This window comes from Anas acuta, chromosome 11 (assembly GCF_963932015.1).
Source record: "Anas acuta chromosome 11, bAnaAcu1.1, whole genome shotgun sequence".
NCBI classification, from domain to species: domain Eukaryota; kingdom Metazoa; phylum Chordata; class Aves; order Anseriformes; family Anatidae; genus Anas; species Anas acuta.
Genome location: NC_088989.1, coordinates 4,010,728 through 4,028,046, shown reverse-complemented (window position 1 = coordinate 4,028,046; position 17,319 = coordinate 4,010,728). Strand labels below are relative to the sequence as shown.

Below are 17,319 nucleotides of genomic sequence, written 5' to 3'. Positions count from 1 at the left end.
ATTTACAGTGGCTTATGACATATTTTCCTGTATGTAAAATAGCTTACTGTGGAATATGGTAGATATACATTCAATGCTAATCCACAAAGGGAATGGGGGAGAAACCACAGGTCTGTTGCTTGATTCCTGATAACTGGCAAAATAGGCACTGAGAAGCTGTTAATTCCTCCCCTTCCAGCTTTTCACCTCTATCATTCAGGTTATAGTTTTTGCTCTGTATAGTTATGGTGGAAGAGTTCAGAACAGAGATTTAGAAGGATTTGGGTGAGAGTTTTTTGTGGCAGCGAGCAAAAAGGAGAAGGGGTGAAGAATCTGGGAGCTATTCATAATGAGTCGTTTACCATTTATCCAGCAAAAATTCCAATTTATGTTTGAATTCTTAATTAGAAATAGAAAAACAGAAAAAGAGTAAGATGCCTTTCTGACATTTACTCTTTATCCTTTTCCCCATCTCTTCTGTTTTAATTTATATATTTGATTTAAATCATATATTTAATTTATATATTTGTCTCTTTTTAATGTAAACCCATGCTGTTGTTTGTAGGTCAGTTTAATAAATCATGAAACAAAACAAAACAGGAGAGTAGAAGTCCTGTTTTTTTTTTTTTTTCTCACTTGCAGGTCATCTTAAATGCCTTGTGAGTTTATTATCTGCATTGCTTGATTCTACTTTTCATGTTCCTCTTACTTCTCTCTTGCTTCTTCCCTCCACGTCTCCTTCCCTCAAGAACACCTCCATCCAAAATCCCCCCGAGGTCAGGATGCAGATTTTCCTGCTAGGTGTGACTTGGGCAGGCAGTCCTGGCAGTGCAGGAGCTACGCTCCAGGAAAGGATACTCAGCATGGAGAAACCAGAAGGGAGTCAAAAGAATGTAAAATTGTTTGAAATATAAAACAATAATTTATTTTACTTCATTTTACTTGTTAACGTTTGTAGCTAATGATGATTTCATGAAACTGCTTTTATAATTCAGTACATTCAAATCTATAAAGCAAACAGTTACTACCATGGGCTTTTCAAATTCCACAAACTGTCTTATATAAACAAATTAGCTGTACATGCACATTTTTCAATAGGTTGCAACATTTGCAAGCATGCTTTAAAATCCTTTAAAGCTGCAGTATACTGTACTTTGCTTCAGGCTTTTCAGATGAAACCTATATGCTTTCTTTAGAAACCTTAAAAGGAAAAATGTTTAAATGTTGATCATAACTCTAAAGACTGCTGTTTGATAAATGTTAAATATTACAAGAGAATGACTCCGTTAGGAATTCAATAATTCTGAGTTTAAACCTTGAGCTAAATATTGATAAACAGCACTTGGTGTAGAAGTGAACAACAGAAAATAGTATCACAAAATATGGTTTCACAAAAAATACATATGTGCAGTTGCTCTTGTGGGGTTTTTGCATTTTTTTAGGCAAAGAAAAGCACGGGTACCTTTTATATGAATATAGTTTAAGCAAATTACCTGTGTAAGTATGGTTAATACATTTCTGATAGTTAAACGCTTTATGTAAAAGGTAACAAGTAAAAAAGTACAATCAGTATTCCAAAAAGCACTGCTAGTATTGCCTTTGAAGGAGATGGGCAAACTTTCTCTCCACTTCACGGCGGAGATCCTGGCACCCACAGTTGTAGAGTTCAGTATTTGAACTATAAACTCGATGACCGTATCTTATATACAAAAATCTTGCCACATTGAACGAGGCATTGATTTCTACCCCAATGGTAGTGTTTTATGTACATAACTTAGCAATGGTGATTATACAGTAGTCACTGACAGGAAGGAATTGTACACTCGTGTGCCGTCCGGTGACTTTGTTCCGTGGGTAAGGAGTTCCTGGATTGTCATCCAATTGTCAAATATTTTTTTATTTCTTTTCTTCATCATTTTTTTGTGGCTCAGTTCAATGATATTCATCTCTTTCTTTTCTTCTGCACCTTGCTGTTCCTTCAAACAATCTAGCCTGCTCTGCATCATGAACTCACGCCTCCTCCTCTGCTCCTTCGCCTTCACTAAATGCTGCTTGCGCTCTTCCTTACTCCAGTACCGGCCCATCTTCATTTCACTTATGGCATCGTCATCGGTAGTCATTCCGCTGCGCTCTTCCTTGATCTTGATGGCACGTTCTCTCAGCAGCCGGTCCCTGACCGGCCTCTTTGTGATGTACCGCGTCCCGTCGCTTCGCACTTTGACTTTCCACTCCATCCTCGGCTCGCTTTGGCTCGCGTTAAAGTCTTTACACATACTCACCAGGCTCATTTGGCTCTGTGCGTACTCCACCGCTGATTTCTGTTGGATCAGCTGCATGTAGCTCTGGTAGTGCTGTGCATGGGCAGGAATATGAGCATGCTTATATGGGGAGTGATGGTACGGGGAGACGTAGGAGCCAGAAGGTTTTTGACCATGTGTAGGGCTTTTGCTTCCATCACTGGCTTTTCTCTCCTTGCTTTCCAGCTGCTTGCCAAGGTCGGGATCTTTAGCAGAGGAATGGCATTTACCAGTGCTGGATTCGTGGCTTTCTGAGCCAGCCAGTAAATTCTTTTGGGAGACGTTGTACGCCACTGCCCCCTCGTTACCTTGACAGTTGACGCCTTCCGCAGTTCTGCGCAGGGAATTGTCAGGGGAAATCTCCAGCGTGAGCGGTGTGCTCCGGCAGCTTTCCCCTGTGTTGTACGCGCTCGAGCTATCCTTGTCAGACTTCTCAGGGAGCTCTGTAATGTCTGAGAGCTCGTGCCTGCGAACATCGATGCTGGTGTTGTAGTTGCGGAAGCCGCTGTTATGCAGCATCCAGGGCTCCCGGTACTGATCTTTCAGCTGCTGCATTTTATGAGCTCTCACAATATTCAGGCACTCCAGCTCGATATTGCGCAGCTCCTCATTCAGCATCTCCAGCTCTTTGTCAACGCTTTCTTGGTCGCTTTTGCTCATATCCAGAGTGCTGTTATGGTAGTACAGGCTGTAAGGGCTGGCAGACTTCACCTGGCACTTCAGCTCCAGCAGTTCCCGGAATCGCTCACATTCGTCTACAGGGATGCCAAGGAAGTCGACGTCGGTGCAGTCGGCTGAGATGAACGACTCGTTGCTGAACTGCATATCGCCGCTTCCGAGGGTGTCGTGACTGTAAGTCAGCTTCTTCTGGCTCCCTAAAGTGTTGGAGGAAGTGGTGTGATCATCGGCATTGTTTTCCTGCTCAGAGCTCTCATCGTTCCGAGTGCTGTCATCTGTGCGCCCCACGCCGCTGTCCTTCTCGTGCTGGTTAGATAAAATGGTGGCTGTGTCTGTGGTACCGCCATCTTCCTCATGCTTCTTCTAGCAGTAAAGATCAAAAGATAAAGAGAAATTATTGCAAGGACATAAAATATCTCAGGGTGTTTATTAAATAGTTTTCTTTATGCGTCACCTGTTAGACTTTGTGTATCTTTGGCTTTTACTTGTATGGAAAACAAGCTCCATTTTAATAAGAACGCATAGAAATGACGCCAGAAAACACAGCATGCTGTGGATGGCCTTTTCAGCAGAGTTTGAGGTCTGTTTTTCATTTATTTAGCAACAACACTAGAATTCAAATGTTCAAAATTGTACTGTTCCCATTTAGGTGCACAAAAGTATCCAGTTCTACTGTGGTGCCCAGGTAAGAATCCCTCTCTTCAAAACATGAGGCTCCCACAGAAGATGTAGATTTAGGAAACTCTGGACAAAAATTGAAAAACTACTAATGAACTTGTATGTTTACATAGATCATGGCAGAACAACAGGGAATCTGGGTCCAAATCTGTGGCCCTGCATAAACTTTGCTATGCAAAAACTTTTTCTTTGCCTTTCTCCCTGTATATATAGACCTCACTTCAGTCATTTGCCTGAGTTCTCCATTTGGATTTTATGGGTTTGGGGGGCAGTCTGTTTTCAGTATGTGCGTGCATATCAAATGGGATGTTTTAGAAGTCAGCTCTCTGCCTGCTCTCATATACCTAGCTGCTTCTGTCACTGACCACAGCCAGAATGGTGTACATGTATTTCCAAGAACTGTGATCATGTCATCTTAATGGACAAAATAAAAAAGGTAACATTTTAAAACAGTTGGATCCCCAGGAAGGTGTTTGTGGATCGTTAAGTAATATCTTGATTTTTGAAGGAATTCTTTTTGCCTTGATCATCATTTGGGACACTAAGTATATTCAGTCAAGCTCAATATTGGAATATTGAGTGCAAGGTGCCGTTTTGACACCACTGCACAACAGAACAGCAGTACCTGCTGGAGCATGCTGGCAGTAAATTGCATTGCCTGGTGGTGCTGCTCCTCTAACATGTCCATGTGCAAGTCATCCAGAAAATCATTTCTGTCATCATCCATCCATCCTTCATCCAGCTATGTGAAAAGGGAGGGAAAAACAAACCAAATGTTATCAAAAGAATGAAGACTGATATAAATTATGTTCCTTTTTGTGGAAAGGGATTGGAAAACGTTAGGGGATTCTTTCCTGTGATGGCAGTGCTGCGTCCTGAGAGGAAGCACATATCCCCTTGTACCAAGTGTGGGCATTGACTGCCCTACCTCCCCCCACAGCCACCTCGACTTCCAACATCATGGTTTTATCTTCATCAGCCCTTTATATGAAACAAAACCAGCCCTTTCATCCCTGGAAATACTTGTAAGCACTGGGGCTGTTTTGGTTTGCACATGATTTGATTAGGATGTATAAAATACTCCAGGGCCCAAAGCTTTGAATGCACCACTTGTGAGGCAGCATAAAGGGCCAGAGTGAAAAATGCTTCCTGTGGGTCTGCCAGACTTTTTCCTCCCAACCTCAGACATCTCCAAGGAAAAGATCAGAAACGTTGAGGCTAACGAGACAGTCATGGGCACGACCCCGTGTCTCTGGGTGCACTGGCGAGGGTTGCTCTCAGCACATGGAGCAAGAGACAGATCAAACAACAGTGCTTGTGGCTGTTTGTTCGGCATCTTTGTTGTGCTAATCCCAGCTTGATAAAGGGATCCGCTTCAACCTTTTATTACAGCTGAGGATGCTTCTTGACAGTCTTTAACTACATTAAGAGACGGCATTATAAAGGGCTAAATAATAGGTGTTTTAATGAATGAATAATCAATAGCTATAGGATTTAGAGTTCAGTATATTCTTCATAGCTATGGCTTGAGACCATCCATAATACCGCACACCGATGTTTGTAATAGCATTGCAGCATACATAAATCACCGAACTTCTTATAAATTGGATTTTAATACAAAACATATAAAGAAGCATTGTGACTGCTGAATTCCATTATTCTAGACCATATATATATTTAGTCAAGATGTATAATAGGCTTTTAGGTAGACATGGTAATTTAGGTAGGTTAAAATTCTTCAAAAGATGGGAACAACTTTTTATAAAAAAGCTAGTCTTTAATTAAGACTCAAGAGGTTGTATTTATTTATTGCTGTTGCTACAGTACCTGAATTTCTGGTCTTGCAACCAGCAAGGAGATATTCTTGCTCTCTTCACTGCTGAGAAGTGCCACAGCTTCTTCTCGGTTCTGTACCTCTATGCCATTGATCTTTAAAGGAAAGAGCAGCAGAGTGAAATCATTTTACATGGATAGAGAGGGAGCAGGGTAAGCTCTGGATGGAAAGGAAGATCCTCGAGTGGGGCAGGTGGGCTGTGAACACCCTTCCCAAAGGCTGTGTGGGATGAGGACCTCTGCTTGCGTTAGTCTCTGTGCAGAAGACAGACTGCTTCTGCCAAAAGCCCCATGGTGTAGAGCTGCACTGGGAAGGCTCCTCGTCCTGGCACACAGGAGTGGGGCTCAGCCCACTCAACAACTATCAGCAACCCCCTAAATTGGGCTGCCCAGAGAGATTCTGCAAAGGTGAGCAATTGCTTGGGCCAGAATGGAGTGTTCCTGTTTCAGAAGGAAGGCTTTAAAGTGGCAGTGTATCAGAGTATGTGACGAAAGCAGATGAAGTCTGCTGACAAAATGATTAGCCTGGAGAGCAGGGCTAACATAGGGCTTTACCTGGCCAGGAACATCAAAATCTGGCTGATGTTGGTCTGACTAGCAAAGGAAAGGAAACATCTTCAGAAAGGTAAAAGGAGCTGGATGAATTTTTGCAGGAGCAACCTGCTCTGGTGGGAGGTGTCCGTGCCCTTGGCAGTGGGGTTGGAACCGGACGATCTTTAAGGTCCCTTCCAACCCAAACCACTCCATGAATACCAATTTGAAAGGAATTATTTGTAAAAATACAATAAAATAAATTAACAATTTAAATGGTTGTGGCAGGTTATAGCGTGTCAGCAGGCTTTTGGTCATTTACACACGTACTTGAATAATGCGATCCCCTTCTCGCAGCCGACCGTCTTTTGCAGCAATACTGTTGGGATCAATCTACAAAATAAGAGAAATGTAAACATTTTGGAGGTTTTAGAGCTCCGTCTTTTACTTCCGATTGTAAATCCAGTGTTGGTACTATGACTGATGTGATAAACTCATTAGTGATTACAAGACTTTTCCTTGCTTATGTAAGGCAAAATGAAATGCAGGTTAAAATAGTTAAGTTAAAATCAAAACATTTCTTCCTGAGCCTTCTGAAGGTTGTGTACTTGAACATTTTTCCACTCTATTTCTTAAGAAGCAGGGACAATTTTTAATTTTCTTTGGTTCTAGCATTATAATCTGGTGCAGAGTTTCTTAATGTCATTGGAGATAAGTTGTAATTAAGGAAAAATCATGCCAATATGCATTACATCACCCTTAAACCTATCACACCGTGTCACTTGTAGAGAAGAATGGTGAGAAGAGAAATAAATGGGAAACACTGTAGGAAAATGCTTGCTATTTCAGGGGTCAAACTTATCTTTTGATGTGCTCTGCACTGAAATCTAGGAAAAAAACAAAACATGTTCACCCTGCTTCTTCTGTCTTTGCTCTCTCCACCTTCTCATTGAAGTCAGTAGGAGTTTGACTTCAATGGATGCAGGATTTCACGCAGTTTGGAGGAAAGGAAAAATAATTAGATTTCTTCCAAGTACTGCATGCTGGCTGTTTTTTTGACTATGGTACAAACAGAAGCAGGGATGTCTTAAATGCCCAGCACTGCAGGTCAGAAGACAAATTTTACCTTGTGGAGATCAGCTCAGTCTTACCTCACTCACATAAATACCAATGTCATCCTCATCGTCTGTTCGGTAGCATACAGTAAGGCCAAGCTTGTCCTGGCTGTTCACTCTATGCAAATCTACTTCCTGAGGTTAAAAAAATAAAAAAGACAAGAAAAAGACATTTTCAGTGAGACACCAGTGACTGATGGAAGCAATTTTTCAAATACAATGAAAATATTTTGCTTAAGTGATATAGTAGATCTCTTTTCATTTTATTGTGTAGACCAGGTTAACTTACTGAGCAAAACGTGATTATATGCAGACAATCAATGCTTGGGGCTTTTTTGACCCTTCAATCAATATAAAGTCATTTTGAAAATAGACCTTTTATTGATCTTAAAGAAGAAAAATTGCCTATATTTCATGTAGTGGTAAGACTTCAAATGCTAAAATACTTATAAAGTATGATTTCAATATTTGCCACAGTTGATACATATTTTCTTATAAGAAGGGAAATTTTCTTGCTTTTCAGAGAGAAATATAATACTGGATTACCTTAACTTGTGTAATTTTCATGAAATGCTGTAATAAGTTTCTCCGAGGTGTGACTGAAGATCAATATATTGTCAGCAAAGGATTCAGCATTGTAAGAGAAATACAGTATGTGCTTCAGTATCTTGTAAGGGTGTGGTTCGAGCAGGTCATGCTTTATCATTCCACCGCTCTGTGGTGGTCATGTCAGCCTTAGAGACATTTAAGTCATCTTAAAAATACGTGGTTTTCCTCTAGGCTTTTGCCTCAAAGCTTTTAGCTGGGTTACTTTTTTTCCTGTTCCCTGCTGCTCTGTGATACTGGTTGGTATAAAAGGGTTGTACAAGCCCTGGAGACACCCCACGGAGCTGTTGGGATGCTCCTGGCTGGCGTGCAGTCCACATACCCATCCACACCATCAGCTCTCAGCTCTGCTTTTCCCTTTGGAGGGACATCCTGGTACCCTAAGGACCCTTGGGAGCCCAGCACACTTAACCAGCTTATTGCATCGGTCCTCAGGATGCTTCCTCGGGGAAGAAGGATGGTTTGTCATAGGTAGAGGAGTTGAAGCAAGAGCAGTAGTGTTTTTTATTCCCATTAAGGATTGCCTGGCAGTGACCAAAGCTTTGAGAAGGGCCCCACGTTGTGCCTTATACCCGTCAGAACGCATTGCTGGGAAGGGATGGAGTGGGACCAGGCAGGCGGGGGCAGATGGATACGTGTTGAGAAAGGGGACACAGCCCCTGAGCGAGCCTGGGGCCATCCCTGCTGGGGCCAGACCCTGCTGCACTGTGAGGCACCGAGCACTTGTGCTTGGGCCTCTGCTGCAGCGGAGAAGTCCCGATAACACGATTCATTATTTGTGAACGTCTCTTCTGTTTTGACCCGAGCTGTGCCATTTGTACGGGGCGAGACAATAAAACAAGCTGATATGAATAATTTATTGGCATGTCTAGATGACAGCTGCCAAGATCAGCAATCTCATGTTATTTACTTGTCAACATGTGTAATTTCTTTTTTTCCAAGAAACGTAGCTGTAAATGTCAGTGACATTTCAGATGGTATTTAAATGGTTTCAATCAATAGTATCCATGGTGAACTGCTGCTCTTTTTCTCCCTCTTTTGTTACTTACTGCTTGAACACAATGCTTTAATAGTGAGGCTTTTTTTTTTTTTTCTTCCAGATTTCTAAAGCTTTTGGGGCTTTCTAGAGAGGAGGTTTAAAAACTCTTCAGTAGAAAAGATGAGACAAAGTGGATTGACAAAGCGATTCTGATCTCAGTTGTTGTGTTTAATCCCTGGGAGTACCACTGCAATCAATGCGTTTATTCTGGATGAAACTGTGGTGTGAATTAGGGACGAGTTAGGAGTGTGTTGAGTTGGGCCTAATTGAGGCCTAGAAAGAATCCTTTACTTCCTGCATGCTTTAACAAGAAGATTTTGGGTCTTAAAGAAGATTTTTATATAGGTTACTCATTTGAAAGCATGACAGTGAAAAAATAGCAAGAAACTAGCACTGTAGCTCTTTATGACATTTGTCAGACTGGTGGTGGTAGTGTCTAAAAAAACAAGTTATGGTGGCTTTGGTTGTTATTGAAACAGATCCTGCTTAAACACAAACACTTGGAGAGGATGGAGCAAGCTATTAATTTCATACCTACCTGCAGAATGTTTTGGAAAACAACAGGTGTTTTTTCCAACAGTGCACAAATACGAAGAGTGTTATAATAATTACACAATAAGTATGGGTTTACATTTGAAATGCATCAAGACACGCATGCTTTAAAAACGTGCTCACAAATGAAGCACCAAAAAACTAAAGCAAACAAAAAATTGTTGGAGCAGGTGTTTAGAACCTGAATTTTTATGAGCAATTCGTTGACATACTTACCCTTGGGTACAGTCCTTGGGTAGGAACAGAATAACTTGGTTTGATACTACCCTAATATGATAATTTTGTGTACTTGAAGGTAGGAACAGCTGCTTTCTCCAGGTCTTTGTGCCAATAGCGTTTTAATATAATCATAAAGGTTTGAAATATTTGAGAGATAAAAGTGAGCAATTCCAGTTGGAGTTGAAGAATCAGCTCCAGAGTCTTCAAAGGAAAGGTTATTTCCCATGCTCAGAGTGGAATTTGTATAATGCACGGATACATGAAAGGGAAAACTAGAACAGACAATTGGCATCTGCAAGTACAGCTACCGTGGTAGCTTGTGTAATTGTACCAGGAATTAATTAAGCTCTAGGAATTAATGTGGGCCCAAAGACCGTTGAAGGGGTAACCAGACTTGCCATTTCTTACTCTTCGCTCTTTGGTGTTGCGCTCCAGGACAGCCCAAGGGCCTGATCCTGTGAGCCCATAGCCTTATGTGCTCCTGCTGCAGGTGAAGGCACCACGTGCACAGCAGCGGCCGGGCTGTGTCCAAAGCCCCTGCTCAGCACCTGCTCTGTCAGGTTAGTCCGCTGTGCCATCCATCCAGCATGAGATGAAGGAATATCAGTGCTCTGCTGGGGCTCCAAAACTATCATAGTGAGCTCTGCACAGGATCCTGACTGCACTACGAAATGCATCAGCCACCTACCTCGCAGGAGGGATACGCTGACGTTTGTCGACACCCGCTCTCGATCTGCAGAAATTAATGAGCAGACGACGGTGGTAATGCACAAAGTGTGGCAGGGGCTGTGCTGATACGACTGATGTAAAAACTTCACATATGATTTAACTTCTACGTACACTTAAAATCTTCTGCTTCTTTAGATTAGGTAAAAGGGACATTTTGAGAGATGTCCAAGAGAAATATTTGTATGCTATTCCCAAAACAAGTTTGTGCAGGAGAATTGTTTGATTCTCAGCTGTATATCAAATGCAGCCCAAGAGGGCTCGAGGAGTTAGCTGCTGAAATCCATGTGGCATTTGTAGTGAGGCAAGAAGAAATGAGTGTGCACTGTGACATTATACCTGCAACTGCTCAGGAGAATAGATTAGGAGTAAGTGGTAATAGTAAATTAACCTCTATAAACTCAAAAGATCCTTCATTTGCAACAGATTATTAAATTATTGTACTGATGATTTAAAATTATGGCCTTCCTATAAATTTATAAAAATCAAAGTCTTTTCTCTAACAAGGCAAAAATGAGCAGTAGAAAATTGGAATGAGTGGACAATGATGGGTAAAAAAAAAAAGAGTTCAAACATTCAGCAAGCATTGTCCAAAGCTTGCACAGTAAGTACTTTGCCCTTTTGTCTCTCTCTATAAAAAGCTTTTTATTTATTTATTTTATTTTTTATTTTTTTTTCTCCTGTGCTGACTTCTGAGATACCTGGCCCACAGGGCCTACTTTTCATCAATAGGTTTCACCGAAGAAAGAATGGCAGAGAAATAAATATTCCACTATTTCCTTTTGTACTGTGTGGGGGATTCTTTTGGTAACTGGCGCTTTTACAGCAGAAGGAAAAATCTTGTCTTGAATTGAATCAGTTCTCTACTCAGAAAGGAAATAGGACCAATAGGCTGCTTGGGTATCAGGGGGGTGAAGGCAGCAAGTCGGATGTGAGAGGACAAGTCCCCTTCTTGATTTAGCATGTTCTTCGTAATCTCAGAAAATGAGCACACTGAGAAAGCCCTCACTTAGGGCACATGCTTGTTGGAATAAAAATATTAGCGCATAATGCTGCTGGGGAAGCCTGGAGTGATATTATTCTTCCTTTATGAACCCAAAATGACTTCTGGCTGGGCCTCTGTGAAAAACAAATGTACTTTTAATTTATAATAGAATCTAGAAATGGAACAGAATTCAGGATTTAGTCCTTCTTTCCTTGTGGCATATAAACTTGAAAAAAAAAAGACAGTATTTATTTTTTTGGAGTAAGGAATATATGGCAGTTACCTCTGAGTCCTCGGTTTTAAGATAAATGTTGAGAGAAAACTGAGAACACAATTTGGTGCCTTGGCAGTACTACCAGCATAAATTCCTTCCTACAGACTATTTACATTAGCAGCTTGTTGTGAACTCGGGTGTTTCGCTGTTTTTTGTCTTGTTTACTCGGTACAAATCACCAACCAGTCAGTTGTAGATCATATAAGTTTAGATGAGGAGTTTCTGATTTAAATTCAAAGCACATTTTATGGACAGAGAGACCCAGAAGGCTGCCTTGATGGCTTTCTTACTTTAGGCATTCCTGCTGCAGTCAATGAAACAGTGCCTTTGTGGTCTTTCAAAGCATATCTATCAAAAGGCAAACAAAAAGCAACTAGCCAGTTGAGTCCCTGTTAGCACTTTGACCTTACCATTGATCATAGTCGCTACAATTTGAACAAGAATCTTTAGTGGTTTTTAAGAAATACTATTAGACTACAGAGACTTTTCTAATGTTCATCTCCCTGTGTTACTGAGCTGATCACCTTTTGCCATCAAGTACTATATCAATGTCAAAATTATTAATGTTGTGGTTTAAGCCATATTAACGTCTGGCTACTGAAGTGCGTGTGTTTAAACTGTTTTCAGCTCAACTAGTTGACCTTCTAATGGAGGCAATGCAATTTATCCACAATACTAAATTTCCTAAAAGATAGGTTTTGAAAAGACACTGGCAGAAAATACTAATTTGGTCTGCATTTTCCCTTAAGACTGAAATCTATATTGTATTTGTTTTTATTTAAGGAAAAAAAAGCACTTGTTTGTAAAGGAAAGCCTTGAACAGGGCTTGTTTTACTGGCACGTTGATTTTGTCCTGACTTCTATTTGGGTTTGTATACAGAGATGAATTACTACCAGATCTCCAGATTTGAAGGCAGCTTGCAAACTGTTTGTCAGGATTGAAGCCTTGATCCTGCAAACATTTTTACAGGAGGGAACAACTTTATGCTCATAGAATGACCAAACCTTGCTCTCATTGAAGGTGTTGATAAATGTGTTGCTGATTTAAACAGGACTACAGATAGGTCAGCATCACTCACTCTGACAGCGTCCTTAGCAGGACCAGGATCTAAGAAATCAGTAGTGCAAGCGCTAGGAGTAAACCATTCACTTACTGATAACCATGAATGCATTATCTGGATCAGACATTGCTGGCAGTATATAGAAGTAACGAGATACTTTACTGTTATTTATTGTAAACAATTAAAAGCATCTCAGTGGGTCAGTGCTGCTTAAGTTGCAGCACTAGTTGCAGAGCTAAAGCCAACAATTTGTGTGTTGTACTCTGAAGGGCTGGGGACAGGTTATTAAAATTAAAAACGAGAAAACTGAAAATGAACTTGCATGTCTTCATGTCTGGTTCTTTTATTATCTATAGTTTTATACGTATCCTTATGTAACTTTTGTAATGAAAAAGGGAGGAACAGGTTAGGATAGTGGCAGATCTATTCTGGTCTTGTCTTGTAAACTTAAAATACTTCTAAATAGTTTAATCAAGAACATGTTTCTCAGCTAGGGAATATTTAAGGGAAACTCGCACATTTTTACTGTGAGTGTGTGGAATAGGTCCTGCCATTCAGCAAACTTGCAAAGTCTTCGAGATTTTTGGAAAGTCTAAATCTGCATAGTTTTACAGAATTTAACTGATGGAATTAATGAATTTGTTATTTTAGTTTGTTAGCTGAAGATCTGGCTCAGCGCTCCACTGCACACAGTTAAATACATTGCTAAAGGTATCAGTATGGTTTGCAGTCTGCAAAGTAACCGAGGAGCAATGTTACTACAAAAAACTGCTTTAAAGTGTCTTTTCGCTTACATGAAGATATAAAGACCATGACATGCACATGTTAAACTTTCAGGAAATGAAGCGGTTACTAAACATGACGTACCTCCAGTTCTAACTCATCTCGGTCCATTTCTTGATGAATTCCTCCCATGTAGTCATTTGGATCATAGTACTCATGCACTGATGGATGGCTGGAAAAAAAAAAAAAAAGAAGAAATGTTTTAGGATAGCACTCAGTACCTTAGCTAGGATAATCCCTTCCAAGCTTATAGCAAGTTGTCATGAAACAGACTAACAACTAAACCAAGAAGTTGCAGAGATGCACACAGAATCATCCTTGCCTGCCTGCATGGTATTTTTTCTTTGCCTTAAAGAGACAAAATTGTATCAAACCAAGTATTATAAAAATAATTTGCCACCCAGCTATTTGGATTTAAATCAACAGCATTTGTTGATTGACTTGAATGCAACAGGCTGTGCATAATGATTTAAATAGTACTTAAATATGCACCACTCTTTTCATGCTGCCATTCATTATTGGCGTGATGCTTTTTACAACTTGAGCTCTCCGACAGCTTCACTATCTACACTTTGCAAGTTTAAGCAGTGTAATTCTTTTGTGATCTCTCTTTTATATGCTGCAATTTTATATCTCCTTTTAATTCTCTGTTAACTAGATACATGCTTCTGTGTAAGTGTGAGGCTATTTAAGTAACAGCATCTGCTAAGTGGTTAAGTCACCCAAGTTGCTCTATGCAGGCTACATTTATTTAAATGGAATTTGGAAAAAAATGACATGAAACGTTAAGGAAGCTTTAGGCACACTCCATAAACCTGCATTACTTTTTGTTTGCTTGCACTTGCAGGGTAAGAGAGTGCTTTAAAAGCTGTCTGACTGCCCTGGGATGGAGGGATGGCAGTGAGGCAGGCTGTGTGGTTAAGACCAACACCTAGAGCTCAAAGTGAGGCCAGCAGTTGGAATCTGTGTCTAATGATTATGGGGCAATATGAAGCTACTTGATAGGACTGAGCTGCTATTATGCACGCGTGTTGCAGCCTAAATGATTTCTCATGAATTAATGTTTGCCATGTTCCTAATGTGTTTGGTTTCATAGCTGGAAAGTCACAGGTAGCTGATGAGGTACTGAAAACCCCTCCTGCATATATCTTTGGGGGTCTGCAGGGTAGGTGCTCCAAGAATAAGTGTCCTCTCCACAGTGCCCTAAGCTGCACTGCCTGTTCTCTGCAAACACACTCAAGTCTAGCCATTTGTCAAGCATTTCCACTAATACATGCAGCTGTGCTTGAATTTTCAATGGGCTGGGAATAGGTGGCAATGCAGTGATGTGATTGAACCACCTTTCAAGTAATCAGCGCTGGGAGTCATGAAAGGAATACACGCTGCACACAGAGGCTCAGCTCCCAGCTGAACGTGCGGATGTTAACATGCCATAAAAGTCACCCAGGAGCAGCACAGGGTCGGTGCCTGTTTGTAGTCAGATCCTATTTCCTCGGAGCACTGACAGCGATGTCCGGAGGGGCGTGCTGGGGGGTGTTTGTGTGCTGCTGCTCACAGCTCAGGCTCCCGGTGGGGCTCTGTTCAGAGCCAGGACGTGCACGGCTCACAGGCTGCCACGCACAACAACTGAGACGCTGAGAATCTTTTCAATTACTTTTGACTTTGTGGAGGTATGTGGCAAGACAAGAGGCAATTTGCATCGATTCCTCAGGGAGCTGTTTTCCTCTGGAACAGCATGTGAGGGCGTGGTGTGTGTGCGCCAGGAGATAATTGTCATTTTTATTTGTACGTACAAAAGCATCAAGCTACCATTAACAATAATTAAAATTTGATTCTAAAACATCCATGACAGCACTGGTAAGTAATTTTAGTCCTAGAAAATAATTTATTTGAGTAACATCGCTGCAGGGTTATAATAAAGTAATTAATACACTGGAACAGAATGTAGCGACTCTTAGCATTACACAATTTATGGCAGCCATAAAAAATAAAGTTAAAACATAAGCAACCCAAAGAGGCAGTGAGAGGAATTACAAGAAGCAATAACTTTATCCATCAAATGCCAACAAAAAATGAGCTTTATGAGGCCGTGTTGTGACTCAGTGGCATTACTCATGTGAGTAATGGCTGGTTAATGTGTAGAAAAAGTGAAAATGCTTTGAGTTATGGCTTAGTGGTGTATGGATTCTGGCTACTTCTGGGAGTACATGGTCACCAGCAAGTAAAGGTGAGTTTGTGCACTACTTCTAACATGCCACGTTAAGGAATGCAAAGATTTTCAAGTTCTTCATGAACTGTTACTTACTCTTCAGGTAGGAGATACGGGTCCAGCACAGAGACCGGTGGTGTAGGTGAGCCCATCTTGCTTAGAGCCATGATGTGTTCAAAAGTGATATCGGTCTGCGTGCCCACATCGACCAGCTGGGACTCATGAGGAGTGAAGATCTTGGTGCGTGGGGTTCTCCTCAGGACCTGCACCACAATGGGCTCCTTGGCGGTTTTGAAGGCTTCCACTGCCTGCTCATGTGTTGCCTTAGATAAATCCTTCCCATTGACCTATAGGAGAGAAAAAAGCAGAACATGGAGAGAAACAGTCAGCAAGTGGAGGATAGCTTTGTCAGTCCTGATAGTTTAAAAGGCTCAGCTTCACCTAAGCTTACATTCAGCAAGTACTAGGAACTATTTATGCAATGTTATGCATCTCTTTTTCCCTTGTCGCAGGAATGACGTAACAAATCCCGTGCTCTGCTTTTTGTTTTAATTGGTAGATTTCACTGGGCTCACTCTTTTAGCTAAAGTACAGACCGGCATCCCATTTGTTTCTTGCAGATTAGAAATCCCTCAGTCCTTTCTCAAACAAAACAAGTTCTTGATTCTCCTGTAATTTGTCTTTTAAAAAAAATTAATTACTATTATTATTATTTTTTAAATCATTTAACCTCGTTACAGAACTGTTGGGAGAAGAATCGCAATTACAGAGCTAGATACCAATGTGTACCAGTGTATGATAAACACCTTCTCAGATGAAATGTGATAGAAGTACCCAGCATCATCACAATAAAACCTGCATTGAAGGGTGGGCTTGGACATCATACTGAGATAGGCAATAGAAAAAATAAGAAAGACCCAATCATGGATGCTTTTTCAGAATCACTTTTTGTCTCTGTAGCTTGGCCGTTTCCCATCCCCAGGTCTTACCTCCATTACCTGGTTGAATGAACACTTACACAAAGCAGAAGACCTTTACTAAACACAACTGAGAGACCCAACCCAGAAGTACCAGTGCTAGGCATGCCAGACTCTGGAAGATGGGGTCTGAGGTGAGAATTTGAACACAGACCACTCATATCTCCAAGGAGTAGTGAAGGTCCTGTTCATTGCACCAAAACCCAGATCAGGGTCACAGCTGCAAATCCTTGGCAAGCAGAGAGATCTTTCCTGATCCAGATCCAGATTGCTGATCCAGACAGAGGTCCTGAGCACTATACCACACCAGCTTCTAGAATACGATTTAAAACTCTAAACAAAACATCCTGCTGCTGGTAGCTTTGCTTGTATCAGAGAGCACTTAGTTCACACCGTGCTCTGCCACGTTTAGTCCCATTACAGTAAGTGGGACTGCTTGCAGAGCACCATTACTCAGTGCACTAACTGAATTTAGCCCATGCTTAATGTTTCGCTTGCAGCAAGAAGCTGGGCAATAATAAAGAGGGTTAACTTGAGTGCAGAATCGATTGAAAAGGCTAAATTCCTTCTGAATTACCTTGTGCACGTAACACTTATTATGCTGTCATCTTTGGTTTATCTTAGGGGGGCGATGACACCAGGTTTTTTTTGTTGAGCCAGCTGAGAAGGGGAGGTGTTAGCATTGCATTTGCATTGCACAAACAGTTGTATTGACCGCAATCGCTCACAGTAATGCACAGCATGTAAAGTTTGGCCTGGTCAAATTAAACATCATTA

General features: G+C 41.1%; 1 protein-coding gene and 1 long non-coding RNA gene across 4 annotated transcripts in view; one reads left to right on the top strand and one right to left on the bottom strand.

The window, feature by feature from the left end:
• Positions 1-17,319, top strand: part of LOC137862237 (uncharacterized) — an 87,315-nt gene that overhangs the window by 54,422 nt on the left and 15,574 nt on the right. The window lies entirely within an intron of this gene.
• The window catches only part of PDZRN3 (PDZ domain containing ring finger 3), a 129,875-nt gene continuing 113,434 nt past the window's right edge, over positions 879-17,319 (bottom strand). For 2 of the 3 annotated variants that reach the window (XM_068694041.1, XM_068694043.1), the window contains 7 exons: positions 15,662-15,912; positions 13,441-13,528; positions 7,148-7,246; positions 6,327-6,389; positions 5,460-5,561; positions 4,258-4,374; positions 879-3,317 (listed from right to left, as the gene is read on the bottom strand). In XM_068694041.1, coding sequence (XP_068550142.1) covers positions 1,767-3,317; positions 4,258-4,374; positions 5,460-5,561; positions 6,327-6,389; positions 7,148-7,246; positions 13,441-13,528; positions 15,662-15,912 — 2,271 coding nt within the window. In that variant the 3' untranslated portion in view covers positions 879-1,766. The remainder of the gene's footprint in view (positions 3,318-4,257; positions 4,375-5,459; positions 5,562-6,326; positions 6,390-7,147; positions 7,247-13,440; positions 13,529-15,661; positions 15,913-17,319) is intronic. The other variant, XM_068694042.1, reaches the window with a different exon arrangement.